The 25,210-nt window shown below is 38.3% G+C and overlaps 1 protein-coding gene across 1 annotated transcript in view; it reads right to left on the bottom strand.

Moving 5' to 3' along the window:
- The window catches only part of PDGFC (platelet derived growth factor C), a 122,265-nt gene extending 97,055 nt beyond the window's left edge, over window positions 1-25,210 (bottom strand). Inside the window, exon 1 of the mRNA XM_086891186.1 lies at window positions 24,567-25,210. Coding sequence (XP_086747312.1) covers window positions 24,567-24,684 — 118 coding nt within the window. The 5' untranslated portion in view covers window positions 24,685-25,210. The remainder of the gene's footprint in view (window positions 1-24,566) is intronic.

Genomic DNA, 25,210 nt, shown 5'->3' with positions numbered 1-25,210 from the left:
TCTCACAGTCAATGGGCCTCAAGTTACACTTCACTGTAGGCTTTATGCAAGCAAGAGGGGGGAAAAAAAGGCTGGAGGGGAGTAGAAAAATGGAGAAATGAAGTCTAGAAGCTAAAGTGACTGACGATCTCTGAAGAGAGTCCAGCTATTTTCTTAAGTTTGTATTTAGCAAATGGAATAAAATGACAACCAGTGCATCTCACCAACAGCAATACTTACTATCTAACAATATTGAAACGTGAATTACCAAAGACTAATATTTTAAATATTATAAACCTATCAACACAACTGCATTTTTATAAGCTCCTTGAAAACTGAGATCTTAAAACCATGTTTTGCAGATTTGTTCTTTTTTTCCCCTCACGACAGACTATTCTTCTAACAGATCAGCATTCATTTATGTAACAATCTAAATCAAAAGTGTAAATTTTACTTTTACCAAACATAATGCCAGACAAATGCATGTGCTTTGTTTTCTGGGGTGACAGGGTATGTTCATTGGTTTTGTTTGCTGATTGGCTTGGATTTTTTTTAAAAAAGGAAACTACTATCCATTTTTAGAAGAACGATATAAAAATTGTACATTCAAAGTATGAAAACATGAAAGGAAAGTCACAAGAAAAAAAATATCTCATGTGCATTGTCATTGTTTGGCACATGGTCTGGTTTCCAAACAAATCTGAAAACCTGTATTAGTCTGCTGGAAAGAAAAACTTTATTTAAAGAACAACAAACCACACACTCATCCCAGTTCAAATCAATTTTCATGTGTACCATGAAAAGACAAAGCAAACTCCAGGAAAATAAACACTGTGGTGGAGGAAGATGTGCTTTTTGGGAGTTTTGCTTTGAAAGAAACCCCTCTTCTTTCAAAGATGTCAGTGCCCCAGTCAGAGCTGATCTACTCAGATCTGCAAATCAAAAATCTCCTCCTGAACTTCCTAGGGTATTTAAACATCAGGACTATTTAAGTCATATTTTAATTTTACCCACAGATGTGTTCAAATTTATGAAATTATATACTCCTGGAGGGATCCTGAAATGCCATGCTACAGCTTTTCTCCATGGAAATCAGACACAAGGTTTGAAATCCCTCTGATAAAGGAAAAGTCTTGTACCTGTCTCATCACGTGCTAAGCTTGAGGAAAGAACAGCAGATTTCTTTACTGCAAGAAAGAGGCACTGGCACTGTAGTTTTCTAAGAGCATTACATAACATGAATAAAGTACTCAATTAAAAGCCATCTGGGAAGTTCAGCAAAAAGTGTCATCTGCATTTGGAGACAGCTCAGATGATGAAAAAGCATCACCTCAGCTTGCCAGGAGCAGAGTGTTTCTGTATATACACAGGAGTCAAGCTTTTTAGGTAGTCAGAAACTACTAATAAGAAGTGTTTCAAGACACATTAGCTTTTTTTCTGCTCTCCTGTCTCACAGCAGAGATAGGTCAGTCATTTTGTAATGCCAAAGATGATATGCACAAATGACAATAATTACCTAGGCCAGAACTGCAGGATAAAAACCCTGGAAAACCTTGAGATTGAAGTAAACTTTCCAGCCAAGGTCAAATGCCTTAAAATACAACAAAAACTTACCTTTCCTTCTGCCTGTTCTGTGAACTGCATGTACTTTAACAACAGAAGACAAAGAAAATGCCTCCATCAATTACTTCAACTTTGAATTATGTCATCTCCAAAATATTCTTCTGTTTCATTACAATTTTAATAAATGAATAACCTTAGCCCTGAACATGAGCAGTAACTCAGGATACTATTACAAATATAAAATTGGCAATAAAATCAACTTTAGCTGAGTCTAACTTAGTAATAGCACACTCAGTGTCACATTCCCTGCCTCATCAGTATAAAAACAGGACTTCAATTTTCCTGTCCAAAACCTTTAAAATCCTATTTCCATACAATTTTTCTGCATTCCATTAAAAACCCCACACATAGTAAGAAAAAGCCCACCCACACCACAAAAACCCAAACCAATCACTATCTGGTGGGAATGCAAAGAAGGTTGACTCTAAACAGACAAAACTGAAATGAATTGTGAAAAGGATGCAACAGCGCCACAGTTTTGACCTTTAGAAGGACCCAGCTTTTCAGCAAACATGAATTCCTTTGTATTGGAGGTGAAATGGCAAATATTTCCTGTTATTAAGGAAGGTTTTGGATTACCTTCTCCTCACTCAAATACAAGACTTCTGATAACTAGCCACAATGACAATAAAAAGACTTTTAAGACTATCCTGAAGCTGTACTTAAAAGCAGATCATGTTGCTATTGGGAAGAACAATAACACTGCATACATGGCCATCACAAAAAATTGCATTAAGCTTTTTTGATGGTGAAAACAATTTCAGGGCTCTGACAGCTAGGAATTTTGCCTCTCCTAATTTCAGATATAAAACCAACAACCATAGAACATAAAAACTAATGACCTGCTGCTTTAAAGGTCAGAAGATCTGAAAATAAAGACTGAACTTTAACCCTTTGATGCCATCACAACCACAGCCCCCACTAATACCCCAGGCTCACAAAAGCAGCCTTCCTATCAAGCTTAGTTTGGAAAGAGCCACCAGAATTTTTAACAAGGCTTTGAATCACAGAAAGGTTTTGTCTTTGGAACTTTTCACTGATGATTCTACAACTGCAGAGTTTTGTTCCTTTATTCCCTCCATACCATGTTTTCAACTTCAGTGGTAATAGAGATACCATCTGCTTCAGTGTCATTCAAAGCAAGAGGCAGCCTTTAAGTAACCAAACAAATTTTTGTGCAGTTCAGAGCAAAAACTGATGTTATGCATACAAAGCCCATTAAAAAAGCACAGATAAGATGCAAAACAGAGCTCTTCAGTTGAATATGGAATCTGATACTTTACATGGGTAGTCAGGTTCAAATTACTATTTTGCAGCTGTATTTGAGTATGCAGCTACAATGCATAGGCTGCAATCTCAAAACACCTTATTTTATCATACCTTTACAGTTTTAACTAGTCACCGGAGCAGAAGAAATAGATCTGAATCTACAAGATACTCCACACTTTGACCCCAACCTAACATTGCACAGAAGCAGCAGCTGATCTTTCAGCACAGAGCCCCTCTGAAAAGTTTCCTGATCAGATCACAGTATTCTCATTGTACCTAAGGGAAGAGAATCAGCTCCTGCCTAAGTCATGCATGTGACTCACACCTAAAACATGAATTAGCTCCATGACACTGAGCATGGCTGACTGAGGAACAAGTCTGATGGGCAATCACAGGAAAGAGAGGTCAAGAAGACCTCTGAGAAATCACCTAGGTCATGTCTTCAGCAATGACATGACTAACCAACACCAACTACAAAATCACAGAGGAGACAACCCATACCATATAATGATACCAGTAACAATTATCAGCAGCTAGAAATGGAAAAAGAATACAAAAGGTAATTAAATTGACATAAGGAAGCAGGAGAAACAAAAACTAAAGAAAAATGGAAAATAAAAAGATGGTGTCCTGGTTTCTAAAGTAATACCCCATAGAAGACATAATTTAGTCTAATATCAAAAGGCAGCTTTATCTCAAAAATTTGTGGATTAGTTATTTGTAACTAACTCCAGCTAATTGCACATGGCATGCCCTGTGAATCGAGAGATAATTAAACACATTAAGTGACAACAATTGAATTCTAAGAATACACTTGATCCCCTTGAGGCCCAATTTTCTCTGTTTTAATCCTGCTCACTTATTTCCACTTAAATAATAGCTTTGCTTGCCTCTGGCTGAGCAAAGTTCAGGATTACACCACTAATTAACTAGTGGCACTGGGATTTCTAGGCCTACACAAAGTAGCAAAGACTTCAGTTGAGCAAGTGCCCTAGAAACTCTGCTATACCACTGACTTTTACTTCCTTGGAACAGGAATTACTTTCTTGGTTCATCTGTGGTAGGGTTACATATTTTCAAAGATTACATAGCACCAGTTAATGCAAGAACATGACCTTGGAGAGAAAGCTTTCTGTATTATGAAGGTAATTTTAATTGTCTGAATTCCTACTTGTATGGGCAGATTCTGAAAACTTACACACAGCCCACTTGCAAATTTTTAAGCCTAATTCTTTGTGCCTCCATTGACTGCAAACTTAACTGTGGACTCAACTGCACCAATTCCGCCTTTGCAGAATGGTATGACCAAAGGCGGCCTAAGTGAAAGGGAACTGGCTATTACATGCAATTCATCTTTTCTGACTACAAAAAAAACTCAAGCTTCCCAAAGACTATCTTGATTTGAAACTGAATATTTTAAAACACCTAAAGGCACTATAACTGAAAGTACATGCTTAGTACGTATGACACATACTGTTATTACAATGTTTCGCTTGTTGTCATTTTATTTAGACCGAATTAAACAGTCCTGAAATAAAAAAACACTTCTATGGCAACTCTCACATCACACTGCACAAAGATACATGTGGTACAATGCATCTTTGGGAAACTAAGTGGAAATTTTGAAACCTACCCCTTCTAGCATTCAACAAATGATAATTCCTGTAGGCATTCTTCTTTTCCAAAAAGTATTAAAGGCTTTTTTTCTGATTAATCTGAAGACAGCAAGTAATCACTTTTAATAAAATCTATTTAAAACTTTTTATTATAAAAGCTAGAGTGGAGTACTGTGTGCATCATGGCATAAGAACTAAAAACTGTTTCAATACCTAAAAAAAATCTCTAGCTCTTGTAGCATAGTTCAAGTGTTTCCAACTGTCCTGTTTCAGACTATTTGCAGTTTCCAAAACAGCTGATGGAAAATTAAATCCCACCTGGACACATTTTGTAGGGCACATTACAGGTTCCCTAAAACACTTTACCATTTCACATAAAAGAAAGAACATACTTCTTCTGCTTTCTGCAGCTAAATTGCTACACAAGTGAATTATTTCATTTGTGCCTTCTCGAGAAAATGATACTTTTTGACAGTGACATTTAAGTGTTCTACATTCATCTTACAGGGCTGGAGATAGCTCAAATTGAATCAAGATTTCTTTGATAAGTGAAATGGGCCTGCAAGAAACTATTTTTGAAATACTTCCATTTCATCTAGGTGAATTTTTGTTGGTTTGTGAGGTTTTTCTCTCTAAGAATATTATTTCTCAATACTATTGATCCATTATGATTAACTGAGTATCTAGAAAGAGTTTCAGATATTTTAAAAATACATTATCAACTGAATCTCTTGATAAATAGACATTTTGGAAAGAAGACACACAGTCATAAGAGCTTGATCCAAGTGTTATTTTTGTAAGTAAACCTGAATGAGGCAATTTAGGCTAGCAAAAAACATCAACTTCAAAACCTATTTGTTTATCTTAAAGTATTTTACTACTGGAAAAAGAAAAAAAAAATACTTTTTTTTGCCTTTAATCCCCCAAACTTCTTTATTTAAACTGAAGTTTACAAAGTATTAGCTCTAAGTTTCTGAACTGCATACTTGGAAATGTGTAGTTCTCTGGGCAGCTCACAGACAGAGGGAAACACCCCTTCCTGACCATAAAAGGTCCGAGTGCATGTTCTCAAGCGGAAAATGTGTGGGATCTTATTTACAAACGTATAAATACATGCCATTCCTTTGCGCTCACAGGCACAGTTGAAAGCGAGCCAGAAAAGGAAGTACTAGCAACTTGATCTGAGATTTCTACTACATTTTGTCTGGCATGGTACCACTTCAGCCTGTATTTTCATAAATGTCTAATTATTGCAGTGAATAAGGTCAGAAAATACTGCCCAAATCTGAACAGTATTTTTCAGTTTGTGCTCCAAGCATCTATTTCCCTTCATTCCTCCCCCAACACCTTTACAGCCTCTAAGGCAGAGACAGGACACCTGGGGAAAAGGCTCAGGAGATCAGTAGTGGATCCAGCAGCATCCAAGAAATGAATCTCATAGCAAGCAGTTCTTCCTTTGGAAAGGGTTTCCAAAGAGCCACTGGCAATCAGCATGGCACTGTCCTCAGGGACACCAGTCCCTGCTCTCAGCACTGCCTACCAACAACCAGGCTTGGGTCACCACAGGCTTGACTTAACAGGGTCATCCAGATTTCAGCAGAGCATGCATTAGCCTGTTCATGATTGCAGAATTCACTCATTCTCCCAAAACCCATTAGAGAGAAAAAAACACAACAAATAATAGTTCAATTGCTAGGCTCTCCCTAAATAAGAAAGGCAATCTTGGAAATTATCCCTTAAATTATCTCAAATTAAATTACAAATAATTTTCTGGGATAAATTTAAAGGTGACTTTCAATTCAACAATTTAAACAAAATAGTGCTGTGTCATCTTCTAGAACTGCAGAATTTAAAAATACTACTAGAAAATAAGTATCTAGTTCTTATCTTGCCATCTCTACCTGACAAAGTTAATGAGGATTATCATTTGAGTAGGTGTTATTTATTCCATGCATAAGAATTGGAACTTCAGAACACAGAAAAAAACAGAGGTAGACATGTCCTCTATTAATTTACTTTTCTAAGAATATTTTTTATTTTGGTTGCAGTCAAAAACCCCACTCCTAAATGTGGAATGGCATCCAAATTCTGGCTCCAGAGACAATTGAAAGATAGTTAGGTGAAGCATCTGGTAATCTAAAATGTTTTTCTTCATGTAAAAAACCCTAGAAAACATTCTGTTTTAAGAGGAGGGTGGAGTGGAAATCAATCACAGTGCACACACAAGGTAGACAAAGGTGGGGTTACCTCATGAGAGAAACTCAATATTGTAAACAAATAAAATTCAACTCTAAAATAGGGCAAGGAACAGGATGAGAAATGAGTGACTACTTTGCAGTATCTTAATATCACTGGCCACACTGAGGAACCTGCTTACCCCAGGGGCAGGTTCTCCTGCAAACTAGGATCTAAAATAATCAGCAAGGACTAAAAAAACCCAAACCCTTAAATCTCTGCTCTTCTTAGGCAGAGGCATAATGGAGGAATAGATTCGAGCTATGAAGGTTTACAAATGAAAAAAATGTCCAAGGGAAGAAAACCAAGGCCAAAACAAACAAAACACCACTTGACACCACAACCTAATGCTAGGAAAGAACACTTGAGAAAGTTTACTTTCCATTTTTACAGTCACCACCTGATGTAGAGCATCTTTTACCCATATTAACAAAGATATACTTGAAGTGGAACATTGAAATGTCCTGATGCTGTGAAATTGATAGCTTTGACTCGCTGCAGTCTCTATCACCTCCAGATGTGAGCACAACACAAAGCAATTTCTGAGCATCTTCCCCATATGAGGAGCTGCTGTCTGTCCTATTGGGACAGGACTACACAGCTGAGAGGAAAACCTGAGTATTAAGAAGCTGAGGCAAAAGCATGGAAAACCAGAGAAAACACCATCACTGTGTAAATCCAAGGTCCATTTGTATCTTGAATACTACTTCTCAGTATTTTTGATACTCAAAATATTAGAAGATATATACTTCATGTGCATTTTTGCACATACACATGTGCATATTTGCTACAGGCAAACACACAAACACTCTGCAGAAGAACAGTGTGGCAGATGCAAGGCTTGGAGCAGCTACTAGCTGAGGCTCCATGATAGCTGGTCAAATCTAAAAATCATAGGCAAAACCAAAGAGCAAGACGATGCTGAATAAAATGATCCAACAGTGTGCATGAAACAACCAAAATAAGATATTTACCACTTATGTGGTTAAACTTTCTCACTAGAAATTGCAAATAGCAAAAGTTTACAAGATGTCAAAAGTCTCTTGGGCTACCAAACACTCAAATTCTGCCTGCACCTTCTAAAAATTTCTGACTCCTACAACACTGTAAGGCAGGAGAATAGTCCAGGGAATGATTGTTACATTCCATACTGGGTACTGTCAAACAAAACACATTGAGCCAACTGTACCTTTAATTTGGCTGGGAATAGCTGCTATTACCTTCTAGAACTTTCTCAGGGAATTGCTTTGGCACACAGGTTTCATTACTAGCACTTTCTTTTAATCTACAGTCTTGAGATCACAGCATTATATTTAACCTTATCTCTTCCTTTTGGCCTCATTACCATTTGATGATATTCAAAATTCACATATTATTTCATATCTTTAATTACATTGCCTACCTTTAATAAAATTGTTTCATCTCAAATACAAAGCACTTCTTTCTGAGTAGTCAACCATATTTTTTAATTGAATTCTCCTCAGCCTAATATCAATTATATAAGCTACCTACCACTAAGTTTTACTTCTTTAAAGTATCCATTTACAAGGTAAATTGATAATTCTTATTTAATTTTTTCATGGTAAATAGGAGTCCTGTCTAAGTGAACTTCTTGATTTTTCTGCCCATAACTCTGTTCCATTTCCCTTCTCTTTCTCAAAGATTTTAGTTCTGTTTTCAAGCCCTGGTTCCTATGGCTTCCCCAAGTTTAAAATGAAATTTAACAAATGGACATTCAATCAGATCTTCTATGTGAATATCTCAAAAAATACTAAAAAATATCCAAAGTTGTGTAAAGTTGGGCAACAGAACAGCAACTACATTCTTAACAGATGTAAATGGTAGATAAGAACCTCAAAGCAGTTAATAAAAGGTTGCTCTAACAGCAGACATTATTGTAGAGCAAGAAAATTAAGTGTTTAGAAAGGAATTTATGGGGACCAAAAGCAATTCTCCAATTTGATTCTGGTCAAAACTGTGCTAACCTGCAGCAAGTGATAGGGGATGTCAGTCTCCATCTCAACCCCCCAGGAAGAATGGGGGGAGAGAAAGGTAAAAACATAACAAAACAAGCAACAAAACCCTCACAAACAAATAAAGAAGAGCCTTCATGTCTCCACCAGTACAAGTCAAACGGATGTAAGTCAAGCAGAGTCACCAAACCTTCTTCATTTAACATTCTGTATTTATCTGAAATCTTACTCATGTAGTAGCTAAACCTAATTTCAGCCAAGATAAAAGAACAGAACCTCGACCTTGAGCTTTCAACTGCAGGCTGCTCGTGCTTTGTTACTACCTAAATGATGCTGTGATACCAAGAAATATAACTGAAGTTTTACACTGAGAGCCTGTCATTAAATTAAGTCCCTGGCAGCATTTTTGCCTCAAGGCAGTAATAAAAAGGTCTTCATGATCCTGGAATATTTCTGTAGGTGCTTCAAGAAAGTTGTTGACAGTACCTAATATAGAGCTACAGCTTGCAAAGTGTATATTTAAATTGCATATGAATACAATTGTTGGAGGTGACATCTTCATCACTAGATAACCCTCTGCAGAGAGATCAAGATGGTAAAATTCTGAAGCAAATTATGAGAAAGCTATGAAAAGAAAACAGAATTATTTGTAACCTCAGAAATTAACAACACAAAAATATTTTATTTTACCTTAAAAAAGACAAGTATCTGAACCTATTTAGAGCTATTTTCTGGACACAATCTCTTTGAATGTAATATTGCTTAGTTGAACTGGTATTTGTAAATAGAGGTTTGAAGAAGTAGGGAAAATACTGCACCTAGAACCAATGTACCAGATACTCTATTTATAAAGGAATAAAATTCAGAAAAGCTGAATTACATGCAGAAGGCTTCAGTTCTTGAGGAAATTTCTGAAGGAAATTTCAGATCAGGATGAATTTTTTTAGAAAAAGGGTACCCACCTTAAAAATAAAACACCAGAGTAATTTTCAGAGAATAAAAGCCGTTTCTGTGAATTAGATCTTGTTTGCTTACATACATTCTTAAAATCTGCAAAGTATTACTACTTTTGTCTTGCTACTGTTCCTACTTTTTAAACACAGAATTTATGGAACTGCAAAAGACAGCATCTTTGCAGTATCTCTTTCTCTAGTGAAAAGAAAGCATTTATTCATATTACCTGGCTAAAAACTATCAATATCTTTTCAAGGAAGAGATCTAAAGAAAAAATATTTACCAGATATGACATTGTATTGGACGTATTTTTTTTTTTTAAAACCATCTTCCTTATCGTGCTTCTCTACTGTTTGCTGCCCAAAGTAACAGTAACAAACATCTTGGTCCTTTGAGCAAATAATCCCATTGTGTTTATGGGGTGCTCTTTGTTATCAAGTCATCTTGAACAGAGGGAGTGATGATTTTTTGTTTTGTTCAGTCCTCAGGAACTGTACCCCAGACAACTCCAGTAGGATGCAAGATCCTTCCCTCTCACCCTTCCCTGTGACAGAAAGCAGATGCTAGCCAAGCTCTCAAACCCTGATGCCGACCATTATAACTTATTTCTGCAAAAGGTGATTCCAGAGGCTCCAGGGCTGTTCACAGGCAGAGAAATTACCAAAGCTCCTCTTCCTCCTGTTTTCCCTATCCACATATAAATACATATTTAACCATTTCTGATCAAAATCTTTCGGGCAGGTGCAAGCTGCTGACCTTTCTAATCAAAAAAACAACCCTTTAACCACTGTCTGGTTTGCACACTATTTCGTTAGGGTTCAATTTATTTAAAAAAACCTCCAAATAGCACACATCCACACCAAAAAAAAATAAAATAATCAGGAAGAAGAGAAGAAGGGAAGCCTTGGATGCAATTTTATTTATCCTCAGAAACATTTCAGGAATTAAGAAATAACCCACTTAAAAAGTGCAAGGAATAACAAAATAAAAGCTTGCAGTGAATCCATCTTGGCACCAAGGTACCACTGAGTAGTTTGTTACATTCTCTCTGGCTTCAAGGACCAAGTTCCTAGTGGAAGCATAAGCATGTGCCAGAAAAGTAAATATATTGATAACTTTGAGACAGAGATATGGGTTTCCAACTGCCATCAGGTTTCATTTTTTAAATGCTTTGGTCTTGATTTTTAGAAGTATTACAATTTCCTCTTGTTTAAACTAATGACAATTATTGGTACAAAGCCATCCCTGAAAGCCACATTTACTCTCCACACAAAAGACAAGCAATTTCAAAGGCCATGTCTGATATTTTAATTTTGGTGCACCACAAGAAAACCACAAGAAAATAGAGATTGCTTATGTTATGAATCCAATATTGATAAAAACCCCAAGCACCTGCTACTTTATCTGTAGTTCATCAGACATATAAATGCTTACATGACACTGAAAAATGTTTTACCATGAAAAAACTGTAATAGCTGAACGAATGTTTCTCTCTTCACTCCCTGGAATATGAGCCCTGATTAACTACCTGTTTATACTACCAACAACACCATACAAACATAACATAGACTGTTTTGAGTGTACAGCCCATCAAAAAGATGTCACTAATGCTGAGGACAAACCAAGCCAGTATATTGCAAAACCAAGACAATATATACCAATTATGAATTGATCACCATCTTTTCTGTTTACAGCTTCATGTCCTGTACCAGTGAAAAATCTTCCAAACTCCCCTTTCAAATACCTCTACATGATGGAAGAATCTAGCAGTATAAAGGTGATATCAATCTAGCAGTATAAAGTAAGTTCAGCATGCACAACAGGATGAAAAAAATAATTAACCTCATTCAGTAATCATCAAAGAAGAGCTACTGTGCTGGAGCCCTTTTGTTCATTCTTCTACTACAGAAAGGAAAAAGATACAGAGAAAAATAATTTCTATGCAGTGTTGTCACAGCATCTTGGTTTCTTCTATTCTTTACTTTCAATGCAGACTTTTCGTATTTCTGTCTTTACCTTTCAACATATACCACTTCCTTATGCTTTAATGCATTTGATGTTCAACTATTCTGAAAACAGCAAAAAAAGAGCATTTCTCCCTTGCCATTAAGGCAGAAGCATGGGGAGTTTTGTTACAGTTTTTATCAAATTTTTATCAAGAGCACAGATATTCACGTCTGTCCATTAGTATTTTACTGTAAATGGAGAAGAGATCCTGTTTTTCAGTATACAGCTTGGATTCCTCAGCTAACTGAGTATAAGAGAGCTATAAAAGAAAATAAAACTCAAAATATGAAAGCATGATTAGCTTTTATCCTTCAAATACTATTTTACATAAATAAGCTTTAATATACTTTAACCATTATTAGCTGGGGTATTTTTTTTCAGATAAGAAGAAATTCAGATGCAGTAAATGATTTTTATAGCTAGACAGGCACAGCCACCATAGCAAACGTGATCACAACTGTTGAACTTTATTTCACACTTAATGGGCATAATCAAAAATCTGAAAAAGAAGTCATCAAGATATTTCCCTTTTCCAGGCTTTGAATTAATGGCAAGGTCTTGATCTTGCAAATGTGCATGATGTCATTTTTTCATTCTAACTAGATCAAATCACTTCCCAACTTCAGTGGAATTCCTCACACAAGGTCAAGCCTTTTTATGTATCTTAGGGAACAACTCTGCAATGTATCTTTGCATCTTTTAAATCTATCCAATGCAAAGTACTGTCAGTGGGGAAGTTCAGCTGGTAACACACTATTTATAAAAAAAGTATACATGCTCAGTAGGCATAATAAATTGCTAGTAAATATAATAGCATGCTTTATAGTAATTAGCAAGTTTAGAATTGCTTTTATGTTAAGGATTTGACCAAAGCAGGGACAGAAATCAATATTTTTGATAACAGCTTGCTTTTATTTAAGTATCTTACAAGATATCTTTTAAAGCAGACTTTGAGCTTCGAAGTAATGAATGTTCAGCAAATCAATGGAAAAAAAAATGAAAGAGAAAAACAACTACCTTTGAAAAATATTATATTTTAGTTGACTCTGAAGTCTTAAGTCAGCCAAGGGAATGCAGTAGAGGCAAAAAATAAAAACTTGTTCTTAATAAATTAGTTATTAATGAATGATCGTGCACTTTAAAAAAATACTAAAAAACCACAAAAATTAAAAAAGCCAAACAAAAACTACGTATTTCAGAGCTGGTTTTGAAGATCCTAAAGTAGGGCTGGGGAATCATGACTCAGAAACCAATAGCTCCTATATTCTGTATTCAGTAGCAACATTTGTGTACACACAGATTCCAAAACCAGACAGTGTGAACCCTCTGCAGCCACACATTACCCCTCTGTGGAGTAGACAGCTCAATATGCAGCCTGGAGGTGGCAAATGATACACATGTTCAACAGCCACTATCTCCTGGAATTAAATTACTTTAAGAACAGTTGACATGCAGAAGAGCAGAGAAGACTCTGTTCTTCCCAAACCCAAGAAAATGAAAATAAAATGTAAATATTGTCACATCACCTAGCATTAGTTGATCTCCATGTACATGTAAAATTTACATCATTTAATTCTACACAATTTATTGAATGTTTGATACCTGTTAACACACTGATGGCCCTTGAACTTGAATTCAGTCAAAATACTTTTTAGCTCCAATGTTCACCATTGCTTGCCCAACCCAACTTAAGAGATTCTCGGATTCTCACTTTCTGAAAAACTACAGAGAACATATTCTCATCTGAATGTAAAGTTACCAAGGACTTCCTAAAACTGAAAAAATCTGAACAGGTCAACCTAGCCCAAAAACAAACCTCAAGAAAAAGAATGAGAACAAACATATATTAAGCATCTATGTACATAAAAATGTCAGAATACACCACACAAGTGAACCATAAATTTGAATAATTAAAGACCATCTACTGAGCAGCTGCTGCTAGAAAGAAATGTTGGGCTGGTAAAACTGTCCCTGAGAAAATGAAGACTCCCTTCTATAGTGAAACCTTTTTAAGTCTTGCAGATGAATCAGAACCATTATAAAATTTGTGTTTTTCCCATACTGAGCAAGAGAAATCAACTGTATTCAAGGGCATTGATCCAACCTGCAAACAGCATTTTTAATATTAGATAGATCCCCAAACTTAAACTCAAGGAGAAGCTAAAAATCTTATAAACTCAATGGTCAGTGTTACATATACTACTAGCACATTGTAATTTCTTTCCCCAGTGAGAAAGTCTAACTGGGTCCAAATTTTGGTAATGTAACTACGATAAAAGCAATAACAATTTGGAAACATTTCTCTGCTACTTCCTTGAGTATTACCACTACACCAACCTCCAGATCCATCTTGACAAATGAGGCCAACCAGAGTTTTGTAAGATTCTTGCTGATAAGGCCTGTGCAAGCTTTAGAAACATATTTATCTTTCTACCTGACAATTATACAAAACCATCTTTTTCCCCACAAGCAATATGAAAATTTTGCAAATCAGGCAGGTATTTAAGCAACAGAGTTCTCTTTACTGTCATACTCTGCCGAGGTGTGGCATTCTTGAGGTGTTAGGTAATATCAGAAACAATCTCAGTGGTCTCGCTTCAAATGAAAATTATTGAACTCAAACTCTATGCCCATACTGTTTGGGCTCAGCCTGGGACACCCACTTCCCTACACACATACCAGTTCTTGCAGGTACTGGGAACAGGTACAGAATAAAGATGCCCAAGGAAGAAACAAAAGAAATGGCTGTTCTCAGCATCTTATGCCAATCTTTCTAAAGGCTCTTAGATAGGTAAGGATTGGTGAAAGACTCAACGGTCACAAATTCAATCTGCACTTCAAAAGGAGTAACTACAAGGCTGCATTAGCACTACAGGCAAGTACTTTGTGACTTCTCATAACAAAAAGTACTGTGAGAAATATAGTGAGTGCTCAGTAGAAATTTTTGAGTATTTAAAGTTTCAGGCTCCAGTCTGCCTAAAAATATGCAGCACACCTTGGGCCTGGGAGTTTTGAATGACACAAAGAAAGCAAGGCCATCAAGAATCTTTAGCCATATTTTAAAATAGTAGGCAAGGTCATATCCAACAGTTTAATCTCCTTTTACAGAGATAATGTTTGTTTTGGAACCATTACTTGTTAGCTGACAATTAGGTTTTACCTCTCTTTCAGATCCACTATAATTTCACACGCAAAAGAAATTTTGGCAGGTATGAACCTCCCTGTGTAACAACAGACCAACTAAGTAGTAAGACATGGAAGCCTCGAAATATTAAGGTAGAACACTTCCCCAAAAATTATTTTTGAAACACAAATTGGCAACAATATACATACAAACCTTTTACACTTGACACTGTGTGATGCAACATTCATTCAAATCCCTTCCTGAAGAACTTCTTCAAATGCTGCACAGATATACACTTTACAGGTAACATCTGCTAGTTTCACAGGCACATTATCAAGCATCTAAGAGACACATCAATAGTTCTTTACTTAGCACTGTACATACAAATACAGAGCTTCACCCATGTATAGTTAATCACTACTAACTCCAAACTTGTGCTTAGCAAAATTATTTTCTCTCTGAAACAATATGCAGATTTTAGTGCAGGAAGAGTTATGAAAGGCAACTGAAGTTGCTTTGGTAGTAAGAAAGCAAGCACATCTCATGAGAAAGGAAGCACCTCACAGTAGTTAACACCTATATCCCTCCCCCAAATACGAGAAAATCGTCCCTTAGGCTTATATTTACATCAAAGCAAATAAACGACTCACAGAATGCATCTTAACATTCAGAAATCTTAGTTATCATATTTTTCACTCCACTTTTTCACTCCTCTCCAACAAGTGATGAAGTGATTCGGGAGGGCCTTGTGAGGTGACACACCATAGAAACGATGTTCAGTGCTTCAATGAGATACAACACACATTTCTGTGACTAACACAGCATAGTTTGGATCACAGTCGCTGCTGTTCTGTGCAAACCTATTTATACTGACAGAGCAGAGGGCCAAAACGTTTGTTTTGTAATTGGTTCAGGCATGTTTGAATCCAGAAGGGAAACTCTTTTGGTTGATTTTCCCTGGGAATACTACAAAGTTCCACTACGGCGTCACAGTGTAACCATGCAGATCAAGAAAGGCTCCTCATTCACATAGAAAAATAACAAATCATAGTACTGAATTGTTCTCCTGCACTTTAGTTTTACTTTGAATGCACTGAAATGTTCGAAAACACTTTTTCTGAAAATTTGTCGTCTGTAGTGTCAAAGGCATTCCTGGCAGAGGAAGAAAATCTTGTTGAGGGCAAAATTCAGTCAAGGTGACTGTAAAAACCTAATCTACACCTTTGAATTTGGACTGAATATCCATCACTTAAACATCTTGTAAGTGACCCAATTTGTTTACATGGCCCTGTAGCTTTTTATGACTTTTCCATAAAGAAGTTATTACATCCATTCCTTTTATTTTGTTTTAGAGCATTTGAATGAGCCCCAGAACCACAAGCAAGTGAAACAGAGTCTCTGCAGATGGAAGTGGCCTCATATAACTCCCCACTACCGGTGAAATAGTCAGAACACTTTCAGATTGGAAATGCCATACCTTCACACACAGCAAAAGAATTTCCTGGGCCATATGTCTTTTTTAATGTTTAACTATTGCATAAAATGAGTGCTGGTTTCCTTGTCAATCCAAGTTGGAACTTGGAGCCTCTAGGACTAATGCCTTGGATTGCTTGGAACAAAGGTGAGCACAGTTGGATGGTTGCACAGAGAATAACACTGGCAGAAAAAAAGTATTAAAATAGAAAATAATAATAATCAAACTTAGATATTCTAGCTGCTTTTATACAATAGCTCATCCAATGAAGCTGCCTAGATAACAGTCTAGTAAGAGACTGGACAACTAAGCCATGTGAAAAAGACTATAACTAAAGATCACAATTGAAACAAAAGCAATACTGCACATTAGTTCAGAAATAAATACTTCTTCCAGCAAAGTCACTCTCTCACTTCACATGCTTTTAAACAAATAATGCTGAAAAAAAGGCATAGAGAAATTAGGAGCTACAGATAACAGGGAAGGTGTGCTAAGAGCATTTCCAAAATCATTTTTCCAGTATAAACTGCTCCTCAAACATGACACTCCCTGGTATTTTACACACAAAAACTTATAACTTTACTGATATGTGCCAAACTGAACAATGGTTTAAAGGCGTAGAATATTGAAACTACAAAAAGGGCACCACAACCTAATTTGAAGCCCATTTATCAGATTACAGGACCAATTCCCTAATTAACTGCACCATCTAATTCCTTGCCTCCCCACCTTCTTACATGATTTATTGCCAATTGATAATAAGAATACTATAGCAGCAGCAATGTAAAAAGGAATTAAATGTACAGAAAACACAAGCAGCATTGTTTCCTCTTCCCGAGACATTCTTTGCTCTTCAGAGACAGACAGATTAAGGTTTCAAGAAATTCACGTAAGGGTGATAAGTGATCCAGCACTCAAAATTATCACTGGCTATGCCAGACATTTACTGAAGTTAGGAAGACCCCCCCCACTTTCCTTTAGTAGTACTGTAGTATCACAGGGAACATATTAGGTTAGGTACCCAACCAAAAGCACTGTTCATCTAGAAAACCAAGCCCTAAAAAATTAAAACCAAAGATTTTTAATTCCAGCCACAATGCTGGCAAAGTGCATGACCAAAGGAAAGCCCCAGCCTGCCTCCCTTTACCAAGCTTTATTCAGGATCGGTGGTACCCTCCCCTTCATGTGGAGAAATCAGCACAACAGTGATCAAACTGAGCCATGCCTGCATGCTGTTTTAATGCAGCTAATAACCAGTCTTAACTAATTCAAGGAGAAATTTCAGTGTTTTGGGCTTTCAGGGAGGTAGGAACCAAGGTGACCTTTAGCCTAGAAGAATCTCCTTAAAATGTCCATGTTGAAAATGATACCTTGAATTTACCACAAAATGTCAAGTTTAATGAATAATTAATGAGGATTAATTCACTAATAGGCACATTGCTGCAGGGAAAAAAAGTGTTATTGATTATTCCCTTGCAATTCTTTTTTTCGCCAGTGTAAAAGGATGCCACTTCATGGGAAATTTTCTTATTTCATTTCTCCTTCTGCTTGTATTGTATTAGATTAATTCATATCCTCTTTCACCAGCTCCAAACGCCTGCATAAAAAAATGGCAGAAAGAAAATAAAATTCCAAAAACAAAAGCAGCAACCATCACTGTGAAGATCCTCACTGCAGAGTTAACATGCATAGTCTTAAATTAGCTCACAAGAATGAGAATAACCACACAGTGAAATAATGATCCAGTGGCTCAAACAGACTAAGCTAAACAGCCGAGGAGTTCTTTTAACTTCAGCTGCAGTCAGCTCACATGAGGGTCTGGTCAGCAAAGGTGAAAGCACATTGCCATGGCTTGGGGTGGACTCAGGACTTGTGAGTTCCACAGTGGCAAGAAGCCAAGCAGGCTCCAAGCCCAGGGCAAACATAAGGTCATGCCTACACAAGGTGAACGCCAAAGTCCAAAACTGAGGGCATACTCAACAAAGATGGAATAGTTGGAAGAGAACTAATTAAGCTCAGAATAATAACCAGTACTTGCAAACCCTAACACAGATGGCTTTCTGGAGATCAAGGAATTAGCTGGGCTCTCTCTTTTGTTTATACTAGTTTTTAGCAGTTCTTATACTCTCTGTGTGTAAGACTTTCTCCCAGAGCATCCAGAGTCCTGCCTTTTGTCACCCAGCCAGCCAACTGCTGTGGAAACTGATTAAGTTACAGAAACGTAGTGAAATGTCTTAATGTACACACACTTTGTAAAGATGAGGTGCCTTCACACATAAGACTGCTTAGCATGCTGTAGAATCATGAAATTAAACACAAATAGACCAATGTAACACTAAAGATTTGTTTGAAAAAATCTCAGTGGAATGATGTCAAGAAGAGGTGATCAGAAGACAGATGAACCTTAAGACTAGGATGTCCATGGATGGAGCCAGGAACAAATTTTCCAGGCATCGTCACCTTAAAATAGCATCCTACAGTCTAAGAAAGTCCCTTCAAAACACGAATTTATATTTCAGCTTCACAATAACACATTATGAATTTTCACTTACCTACTGGAATAAAAGCATTTCACATTTAAACACGAGCTGAAAAAGTTCTCCCCAAAAGGGAATGGCAGGGCTGGGTCGGTTTTAACATGCAATTAATTTCTCAGAAACACTAAAACAACAAAGCACACATACAGACACTCAAGTGCTACTAAAGTAACTATGTTTCTATGTTTAAGCCCTACTTCCTTTCTGTTCCAGTAACTTTTTCTAAGTCACACTGGTTTCTGCTAAAGGGCTACATCTGTAAAGGCCAATTCTTAAGATGCTTACACACCAAGAAGTGTATTTCCCATGGCATGCACTTTGTGACTAAAAAGCAAAGGCATGGCTCTCTGGTAAAGCCAAGAGCTATCTATAAAGCAACTGAGGAGGCTCATTTCCCGATAAGGGAAGTGGGCTTGCTCAGCACATCCTCTTTCTAGCGATCAGGAACTGCCAGACACGGCAAAAAGCAAAAGCAGCAACCATCCAACAGAGACAGAAACCCCCCCAAACCACTGCTATAATGCACAACCACTGCCATATGATGTAAACCAGTATGTTGCTATTATATGTTGCCTATGTAATAATTAAGACCCAAAGGGTTTGGATAAAATTAAAATATATAAAAGACATTATGTTTATGTGAAGACAAAGTTCAACATAAGCTCGTTGGCAATATAGCTGTCCTTGACTCAAGGTATGCCTCATGTTTCTTCTCCATTATAAAACTGTGACTGACAGACAAACTAAAAACCCCCCAAACAACATGACATAAAGCTTTGAAGTCCAATCTGCAAACTTAATAAGAACTAGTTAATGCAAAAATAAGATTTTACACTAAATTCCGCTCAAGATCCCATGTTAAACTAAATTCCATTTTACACTAAGTTCCATTCCAACCCTAAAAAATGCATGGACAGGTTGGAACGACTGCATATTTGGGAGAGGAAGTAAAAGTTCTGTGCTTTTAAAACCCTTATTTCACCTAACAGAAGAAACTGAGAGAAGCAACAGGACTAAGGAGAAGTCCCAGGCATCACTATGCTGAATGACAAACAATATGCCAGAAGTCAACTACAAACACCTAAAAAAAACCAGTTTTAGAAACTTTCTTCCTCTGACATTTATTGTAGTGTTGAACTGCTTCTCTAATTTGTTACAATCTTCTGCTTAAAGTCAAAAGAGGATGTGCTGTAACTCATTACTTTCCAGGAAAACAGCTTTAAAACATTTCAAAGCAAGCCTTGGACTAGGCAGAAATAGATTTAACTTGAGAAAAATTGCATCACTATCAAGTTTCCCTTTAGGTGACACAACTTATCTATTATACTTCCTTATCTTCTCAAAACTAAGACAATTTCTGCTACCCAGCAGTAGTCATTGGGCTGTGCTGGCACTCTGCAGTTCAACATGAGCCAGTGGAAGTGGGAACACACCACGATAAAGTATCTTCAGTTATAAGAGATAATTTTGCAATCAAATGATTGCCTTCAAGCAAAAGCACTGACATGCCTGTCTGTAAGGATTCCATGTGCTGCATCACTTGGATATCCACACGTTTTTCTGATCAGCCCAAATTAAAGGAACTTAATCAGAAATCTTTGTTGTGATGCTGTTCCTCTCCCTGAATTAACTGGGAGCTCTCTTTGGAGACACATAAATCAGGGAATCCTCTGTGTGGCTCAGAGTAGGTGTGGCAGGCCACACACACTTTGAGGTGATGAGACCATCTTCCTCTGGCACTTCAGCTACTCACTCAGTTCCAGCTGCATCCACCAACTTTTCCCAAGGATGGCCTGAAATATGCAAGTTTCAAGCTCTCTCTCAAGGACACACTTATGTGTTTGGTTGTTTTAAGCTACATAAATCTTTCCCATTTCAGAAGATTTAAGAAATAGATCATGAAGTGTTCAGTTAGTGCAACTTATTATTAGGAGTTTCTATTCACGTGGAGGAAGAAGAAAACCAAGCTAATTCCTTTTCAGATCTGTGAAAAGACAGATCACGACTGACACATTACCTGTGCTGCAGAATTGACAGAAATCAAGCAAGAGCTTCAGTTTTCTAAGATTTACTTCAGCAACTCTATTTACTGCAGTTCATTAATTCACTTGAAACTGACTACTGGAAAATGAGTCTTTTTAGTTGGTCCTGGTGTTTTTCTAACTGACCTAAGGTTCTCAGCCTTCTGAAGTCATTCAGTACTACACTTGAAATGTGCACACCACATAAGCTGTATACACCATTGCTCATGGCTTCCAAGAGTAGTTTTTCCATTATGTTCTATAGATACACTCGTATTTCTCGCAGAAAATGTAACAGCTGATAGCTTAGCAAAAATTACTTTAAACATTTACTGCATCCTGTTCTAAGGCAGAAAACAGATCTTAGATTCTCCTGCCATCCCATGTTGTAACCAAATCCAGATTAAGCTCATAACACCACATAAGCAGGTGCACTCAAGACTACCAGAGTTGAGTCACTAGAATTAAGTCATTCACAGTACTCAATAGCTCCCTCAGACATTTCTGAAGCTACAGAAGCAGCATGAAGACACTATGTCAAAAACTGCAGTCAAAAGTAGAAAGAAATGAAGCAAGAAAGTAGAAGTAAACCATCCAATTATCAAATTCAATATACAAGACATTCAGTTTTGCGATTTAAAAGAAATTGAGCATTCAATTTTTTTTTTTCACTCCTTGTTTCAATATGGAAAAATGGTAGCAAATACATCAAAGAACCGTAAGAGAAATGATAAAGCCACCTAAGTATGAAAAATGCTTCAAAGCATAACCTGACAAAGAATTGTATAAATTAAATCCACCTTGATAAATGGGAGCCTCACTACACGGACTATTTACTACTCCTTTACTTTCCAGAAAACTGTTGCATAAACTTCTTTGATCCTCCAGATGATTATTTACTAAGTGGAATAAAATAAAAGCATTAAATATAAATAGGATTTTTTTCATAGAAATCACATAAAACCCCTTACTGTCAAGCAGAATTACAAATAAAACCCATTCATAAGGAAAATCTCACTATAACAGAGGGCAGGCAAATAAAAACATGGTGAGAGTTTTAAGTGGTCTCAAATGGAGCTACATTGGCCCCACAACAACCAGCACACTGAATTTCCAGGAGGTACCAGCAAAACACTGTGTTCTAACATATTTAATTTACAATTGCAAAAATACATTTTCACTAGGAAATTACCACCTAAAATAATATTCACTGTGCAGCCAAAACAAGAGAGCTTGTTATGCAAACAATTAGCAAATAGATTGAGTCAAATTGCAATTCTGAAGTTAATATCATTCAGATATTAAATAAGTGAATGTCAGTTAATCCTTAAGCACATGCTTACCCTTTGAAACACAAGCAGTCCCACTGAATTAATAACTGGTCACAGGCATCTTCAGCATCACCTTGAAGCAATAGCTATAGCACCCATGCGTGCAGCTGAGTAACACTGTAATCCATTCTACTGCAAAACTTCTTGGCCACTTAGCAGTTTTACAAGTTGAGGACAGAATTTTTATTTGTAGACTGCGTGAGTAAAAAATCTCCCTCTCTCTCCTGACCAGAGATTATTTGGCACATGAACAGCAATATCTCATTCTCATACTCCAGGGAGTTTTAACCTGCCTCTAGCTAAAAGCTATACAATCTTTAGATTGCAGCAGAGTGTAAAAATCACTCTAATTAAATCAAGTAAGAACTGGTTTGACTAGTGTTACTGATCCCCCAAATAATTAAAATCAGTTAAGAAAAGTCAGAGGTTGGTACTTAGCTATACTTAAACTTGTGCTAATTTTTATAAGTTTTGCAATTGAACAACTATAAAGCAAATGTAAAGTAAGCTACAAGAGGAACCTGCACTGTGTTCAGTAAAAACTACCACACAATAGTTTCAGAGCTATTTTTTAAACAAAATTTCTCCTGGCTTTGTGCTTGTTCTAAGATGTAGTGACTGTATCTTAGAGCATGCCAAATTTTCATTACAAACCATTTGAAGCCTGACCTAAGGCAGCTGCATTTCTGATATATGTGAACAGAATCTAGTTTGCACTGTCACCTATACTTACACCTATTTACACTAGTTTTGCTTCCATGCTGTATGATCTACCTTTTACACCGTTGTGCTCCCATTGTTGCACCCTGGAGGCCTTTCAGGGCCCAGCTGCGTTATCCTGGAACAAACCTTTTAGAGGAGACTGACAGCATAGCAGCTTACTTTCCAGTCCTGACAAAGTTAAAGCAAAGCAATGACAATAATCTGTGTGTTGATAAGCTCCATATGCACACCAAGCATTGAGAGAAGGCAGCATAACGGCATAAGACATCTCAATATATAATTGCCAAGCCCATTTTGTCACAAACTGGTGCCCTAAAGCCTCTGAACACCAGGTAGGATGGGAAGGGGTAGAAAGTGAGTGATTTCTCACACAGAGCAGATAATTTCCTGTACTGTGCACAAAGTCTGATTGGTTTCCTGTCAGAATAGCCTGGTCTCCAAGTCTTTTGATCACTTTCCTCTGGCCCTTCACAGTTGCTCTGATTAGAGATTGATCCCCATGCTGCTCTTTGATCAGCAGCTCCAGCAGTCTGCAGGTGCCATATATCATCACATTAACAGGCCACAGCAGTATTAATCTCCCCCTTTTAAATTTATTAGTCCACTGCATATTCTACCCACTCACAGAGCACTGGCAGAGGTCTCTGAAACTTTGCTTTCTATTAGAAGATATGACGTAGAATACTTTTATCTGGGGAGTCCCAAGTTCAAAGTTGAGAGAATTGAATTAGCCTCGAATCTGAGTTTCTGCTTTATTTCATTACAGTTCAGAGAGTTTTGAGAGCTCCCAGCTTGGCCTTTTGTGCTGGTTTGTGCCCAGGGAGAAAGCTTGTTCTAGCTGACATGCTAAGTACTAAGTTTTTCAAACACACCCCCCTGCCCCATACATTAAACACCAGGGCTTTCCAAGAATGCATGCTAACAGCATTAATTTTAGATATTCTACAGTAAGTGTGGTTTCATGCAGTATATAACATTACAGTTTGTAAAGTATTCTTTAAAATGACTTCATAATAGCAGATCAAGAGGAAAGGCGCTTAAAAATCTGAATAATGTAAATCATATGGAGTTCAGAGGCTAAGCAAATTACACACCCCGAAGCTGCCCTTGCTGTATGAAAGGACTCTTTCTCCAGCTCTGCGCAGCCCCAGCCCAGGGGAACTTGCATTTGAGAGTTTTCTAAACATTTCAGGTACACTTGAAAGTTGAAAGTAATTCTCATTTCCTATGCAGGATTAGCTCGTTTCCAGCCCGTACAAAATACCACTCATTCACGCACAGACACAAAAACCCACCCCCCGAGAGCGAAGCATTTTAGGGTACAAAGGTGCGGGATCCCTGCCGGGTTTAGGTTGTTCTCTAGTTTGTTTGTTTGTTTCTTTTAGCAGGGCGAGGCGGCGGACGGGAAGGGGACACATTTTGCACCTCAAGTAGCGCAGAAGTGGAGCCGCCGGGCTCCCCCCGCGGCCGCCGAGCCGCTGCTGCCCTTTTACCCGGAGCCGGCGGGCAGAGCCGCGCTGCCCCCGCGCCGGGAGGAGAGGAGAGAGAGGAGAGGAGCCCAGAGGAGAGGAGAGGAGCCCAGAGGAGAGGAGAGGAGCCCAGAGGAGAGGAGAGGAGCCGAGAGCTCAGCTCCGCGCCGGCCGGGCGCCCGCCCCCGCCCTGCCCCGGGCTGCGCAGCGGCGGGCGCTGCGGCTCCTTACCGTTCTGCTCCTTGGCGCCGGAGAAGGCGAACTTGCTGCTGAGATCGGACTCGGCGACGGCCCCCTGCCTCCGGCCGGCCAGGGCAGCTGTCAGCAGGAGCAGCCCGAGGAGGAGCATTGGGCCGGCGGGGCGAGGGGCTCCGGCACAGCAGGCACTGGCGGCGCGGCACCGAGGCCCGGGCGTCTCTCAGCAGCGCCCGGCGCGGGCTGCGCCGCTGGGGAGAAGGCAGCACTGAGCCTGCTCTGGCAGCGGAGAATTGCAGGGTAGTTTCCACATAATCCCATCCAAAACTTTTTCCTAGAGCCCTTTTCTGTGTCTCCAAGTTTTGTTTTCCTTTAGCTTCTTTTTTTTTTTTCCCCTCTCTCTCTCTCTTAAAAAGAAAGAAAAAAAAAAAAAAAAAGGATCAAAGGAAAATCTGGACCTAGACCAGCTTCCCAAGGACTAAACAATCCGTGGCCGTGGCGGGCGGGGGCCGGAGGAGCCGGGGCTGGCGCGGGGCCGCTGTGCCGGCGCGGAGCAGCGCGCACCTGTCAGGCGGAGCGGAGCGGAGCGGAGCGGGGGGCGGGCAGCCCGCGCTCACACACCAGCGCTGCCCGCAGCTCGGCGGGCCCTGCCTGCCGGCTCCCCCCTCCCTCCCACGCCC

This window comes from Cyanistes caeruleus, chromosome 5 (genome assembly GCF_971803275.1).
Source record: "Cyanistes caeruleus chromosome 5, bCyaCae1.hap1.1, whole genome shotgun sequence".
Lineage (NCBI taxonomy): Eukaryota > Metazoa > Chordata > Aves > Passeriformes > Paridae > Cyanistes > Cyanistes caeruleus.
Note: the sequence above shows the minus strand (reverse complement) of the source record. Positions and strands in the feature narration are given on the sequence as shown.